This window comes from Littorina saxatilis, linkage group LG1 (genome assembly GCF_037325665.1).
Source record: "Littorina saxatilis isolate snail1 linkage group LG1, US_GU_Lsax_2.0, whole genome shotgun sequence".
Lineage (NCBI taxonomy): Eukaryota > Metazoa > Mollusca > Gastropoda > Littorinimorpha > Littorinidae > Littorina > Littorina saxatilis.
The window spans coordinates 49,220,349-49,225,044 of record NC_090245.1 but is presented as its reverse complement, the minus strand read 5'-3'; the positions used below and the strand labels follow the sequence as shown (position 1 = coordinate 49,225,044).

Sequence of the window (4,696 nt, the reverse complement as noted above, 5' to 3'; positions counted from 1 at the left end):
GGGAAGGAGATCTGCGGCGGTTAACTGCTATGCTATGCTAGGGACTGGGTGGCCGAGTGGTAACCCACTTGCGCTCGGAATCAAGAGGTTGCGTGTTCGACCCTGGGTCAGGCCGCTATTTTCTCCTCCCTTTCCTAACCTAGGTGGTGGGTTCAAGTGCTAGTCTTTCGGATGAGACGAAAAACCGAGGTCCCTTCGTGTACACTACATTGGGGTGTGCACGTTAAAGATCCCACGATTGACAAAAGGGTCTTTCCTGGCAAAATTGTATAGGCGTAGATAAAAATGTCCACCAAAATACCCGTGTGACCTGGAATAATAGGCCGTGAAAGGTGGATGCAGCGCCTAAAGGCAGTCGATCTACTGTGAATGCGTGATATATTGTGTAAAAAATTCCATCTCACACGGCATTAATAGGTAACATGCGCCTTGAGTCGCCTTGTGTGGTGAGATACGTGCGCGATATAAATCCTCGTAAATAAATAAATAAATAAAAATATGCTAACTTGGGTTTTCTATCTGCGGCGGTGAACGAGGACGTAAGCCATCTACGTGTAACTTGGGTCCGCCTCGGCGGGGTGAAGAGGACATCTGATAGAGGTTTTGCATCGCTCCGTTTTTGAGGCAGTGATTATAAAGTGCGTGCACTTTCTCACGAGAATTCGATAACAAGAATAGTGAATACACAATATTTTTGATTGCCCAAGCCTTGGGCCAAGGTTGGAAATGTGCCGCCTGACAAATGACTCAGCCTTTCTTGCTATCATCATAATCCTCAGCTTCTATGTCGTAATATCAGTGGTTGCAATAGCATAGGATGGATTTTTGTCTCAAAGACATCGGACACCGATTGACCAAAAAGATGTATGTATTTTGCTGTGAAAACAACAAGACGAATATTCTTTTTGACTGTCATTTTATTGTAGCGACGTTTTTATTGCCCTCAATATTTATAGCAGGCATAAAGATGCGGATGCCTGCAGGCTATGCAGGTGAAGACGGCCATGTTCTGACTGCTGATGAGCTGATATCACGTGCCACAGTATTAACTCTTCGCAAGTCGCTTCCACTGTCTAGCTAAGAACAACAACACAACAGCCAACATGCGCCCTTTTTTTGCAAGTCAATATATCAGTTACACTCACAAGTGATATAAACTCTGCAAACATTTTACTTTTTTTTGTGCGTTGAAAAAGATTGTTATTCTTGTTGTCATTTTGTAGTCCGATATTTCAATTACAGGAAGAAAAAAAAGCCATATAGGGCGACTCAACTTTGATTCTGAGGGATTGAAATTCCCACATTTTCTCAACTTTGAACAGCTCTTGCTATTGTTGTTTTCCCCCATTTCATTACATGAGGTTTTTTCAAAAGATAATTGAGAATGCAGTTCTGGTCACAAATTCTTGTTTGGTGTATAATTTTGTTTACAAACTCAAAAAAGTTCTTAAATGGTATGTGCAAGATTAACATAACGTTGCCTGGCCAGTTACGTGACACTATGACGTCGTTACTAATAAATACGTGTTATGTTTCCCCTCGCACTGATCACATCATCGCTACTCCTCTGATGTCCCCTTTGGAACTGAATTTATCGACTCTCTCCCTTACCCGCGTTGTAGTGCGCAATGCCACATGTGGCTCACGGTTAAGTTAACGTTAACCACGAAGGGCTTATTCTCTCTAATAGCTAGCGACAGACGTCAGGTATATATTGCCATACATTGTACATTATCAGCTCAGCTCGTCGTCTGCTTCTCGTTGCATCAGTACAGTTGTCGACACTACATGCAGGTGAACATTTCACTTCAGTTACTTTGTCACTTATTTTCTTGCTCTTTCTTTTCATAACTTGTGATGATGATGATGATGATGATGATGATGATGATGATGATGATGATGATGATGATTATGAGAAGGAGGAGGAGGAGGAGGAGGAGGAGGAGGTGTGTGTGTGGGGGTGTATAGGGGAAGGGCTCCTAATATGGACCGGCTCCTAATATGGACCACCTCCTGTTCTGACAAACTAGCGGCGCTAGAGCGCTCAAAACAATTTCATTCGCTGTATTCACCCTCTCTGGATAACTTGCACATGTCAAAACAGTTGCAGAAACACAAACGTAAAAACCGTTAGGCTTTTTCTCTTTTTTTTCACTTTTGGCAGCGTTCACTCTAAATTTGCCGCCTAAAACAGACTCGTTTATGTCCACAGCCAAAGCTTTTATCACACAAAACTTGCTACATATGACAGCTAGGACTGTATTTGTTACAGTTTAGCAGTGTTGACCCCGAGTTTCTACTGCAAACAAAAAATAATAGCAAAATCTCAAAGTATGCGTGAGTCCCCTAATATGGACCACCTTCAACAAATCGAAGAAAATAAAAGCTAAAGGCTATTTTCATTAATTCATTAAGAAGCTTGCTGAAAATAACCTATAACTAGCCCTCGAGATATCAAAAATATATAACAAATAGTCTTCTTTTCGTGGAAGTTGATAATTTCACTTATTTTCACTATGTAAAAATATATAACAAATAGTCTTCTTTTCGTGGAAGTTGATAATTTCACTTATTTTCACTATGTTTTTGATAAGCTTCTTTAGTTTCCTGGTGTGCTTCAAATAATGCTCTCATCAACCCAAAACAGATAAATCTAAAGCATATTTTAATTAGTCAGACTTGCACACTAAGTTGTATCATGTTATTTTGAAGTATAGGGGGCTTTTTACCGCGATTCGTGAAGGCCTCTCCACTGGTCCATATTAGGCGCCCAGGCTCCTAATATGGACCATTTGTGATTTTGTCTGTATTTAATTTTTGCTGAATGTCTATCAAAGCTATTTTACTCTAATTATTAGGCCTCACGGTTAACCTAAGAGAGAAGGACTACCAAACACAAAATGAAACTTCTTCGCAAGAAAACAAGCTAGTTATCAGCATAAAACAAAAAGCGGTCCATATTAGGAGCCCTTCCCCTACATGTGTGTGTGTATGTGTGTGTATGTGTGTGTGTGTGTGTGTGTGTGCATGCGTGCGTGCGTGCGTGTGTGTGTGTGTGAGAGCGTGTGTGTGTGTGTGTGTGTGTGTGCGTGCGTGCGTGCGCGCGCGCGTGAGTGTGTGTGTGTGTGTGTGTGTGTGTATGTGTGTGTGTGTGTGTGTGTGTGCGTGTGTGTGTGTGTGTGTGTGTGTGTGTGTGTGTGTGTGTGTGTGTGTGTGTGTGTGCACTCGAGCGCACGTGTGCATGAGTGAGTTCGCAAACCTTTTACAGAATGTAAACTTATACTTTGTTCAGAGTGCGTAACTCATAAAAGGAACAATGCGGAACGTGTCTCTTACCTGTGTGATTGTTGCTGTCACTTTGACGTGTCTCGTCATAACGACGACAGGTGAGTGATTTTAAACACTTCGTGTAGTTGACAGTGCCAATGTGATACGTTTAGTGAATATTTAGCATTGCACAAGTCGTATTTCATTTTTTTAATTTTGTTTTATGAAAAGTTCCATTTTTTAAACTATTGTGTTCTCTTTGAAACATAAGCAGTCTTTCTGTTTCGGATTTTTGTGTTTGTTTGTTACGTTTGTGTTTTCGAGGTAAGCTCGGGAACTTATAAAGGGCTGGCTTGCACACCTATTCTCAGCAATGAAGTGCAATGGCGACGTCAAAAGTAACGGAAAAAACCCCAATCACCGATCACACTGATACGGTTTTTCACACGAGGTTTTCTTCCTGTATACTATTCTATGTAAGGTTCGTCTTAACTTCCAGATACATTTCATATAATTTTTTTGGTTAACTTTCATTAATTATTTGCTTGCCTGTGGAGCAGTAACGTGTGTATCAGTAACGTATACATGTATCGTCCTCTATTTTGATTGACGGTCCACAGTATCCCGGTGACAATGAAAACACGCAATAATTATTATGTTTTCCTCCATATAGCATGTACGTGCGCATCCTCCTATAGGCATAGATTGCCCAGCTTCTGGAATTTGTTCTTGTAAACCATAGGTAACGTTTGTGTCATTAAATCAAACGCAAAGTTCTGACTTTTGTTTTGCAACAAATTAAGTGAATTAACAGTAGGCTTGCGTTTTCAGTGTGTTAAAGGTGTTGAAACACACTCATCTATGAACCTTTAAAACCCAAACGCAAGTCTATGAACTTAAAAGACTTTGTTTTCAATATCCCTTTAAAGATGTCTTACGTATGTAAACTCGCAGTTGGTGACACACGTAACGTCCCCCAATTCATCGACTTATATTTCAAGTGATTTTAAAGCTTCAAATGTTTGTCTTGAGTTTTCCTTCCATGTTGTATAGTTTTGTTCATGACAAAGTCAGCCGTATGTGCCGACGATAAATGAGTGAGAATGTTGCATGACTTAATTCACCCTAGCCAGGCGACAGTAACGCAGGGGCGGATCAGTTGCTTTGTAAGGGGGGGGGATGCACTTTGAACTGAAAGTGAATGTGATGGGCGCGAAGCGCCCGAATTTGCTAGGGGGGTCCGGGGGCATGCCCCCCCGGAAAATGTTTTGGCCCTAAGAAGCGAAATGGTGCCATCTGGTGCCATTTGAACTTAGAAATGGTCATAGAATCAGCTTTCCAAATTTTTTTTATTTTTTATTTTTTGCTGGACGGGGGGGTGCACCACCACCCTGTGCACCCCCCCCCCTCGTCCGCCCCTGTAACGTAT

The 4,696-nt window shown here is 41.4% G+C and overlaps 1 protein-coding gene across 2 annotated transcripts in view; it reads left to right on the top strand.

The window, feature by feature from the left end:
* Positions 1-1,660: 1,660 nt before the first annotated feature.
* Positions 1,661-4,696, top strand: part of LOC138972606 (uncharacterized) — a 7,742-nt gene continuing 4,706 nt past the window's right edge. The window contains exons 1-2 of one of the 2 annotated variants that reach the window (XM_070345273.1): positions 1,661-1,794; positions 3,293-3,386. In XM_070345273.1, the coding sequence (XP_070201374.1) occupies positions 3,317-3,386 (70 nt within the window). In that variant the 5' untranslated portion in view covers positions 1,661-1,794; positions 3,293-3,316. The remainder of the gene's footprint in view (positions 1,795-3,292; positions 3,387-4,696) is intronic. The other variant, XM_070345264.1, reaches the window with a different exon arrangement.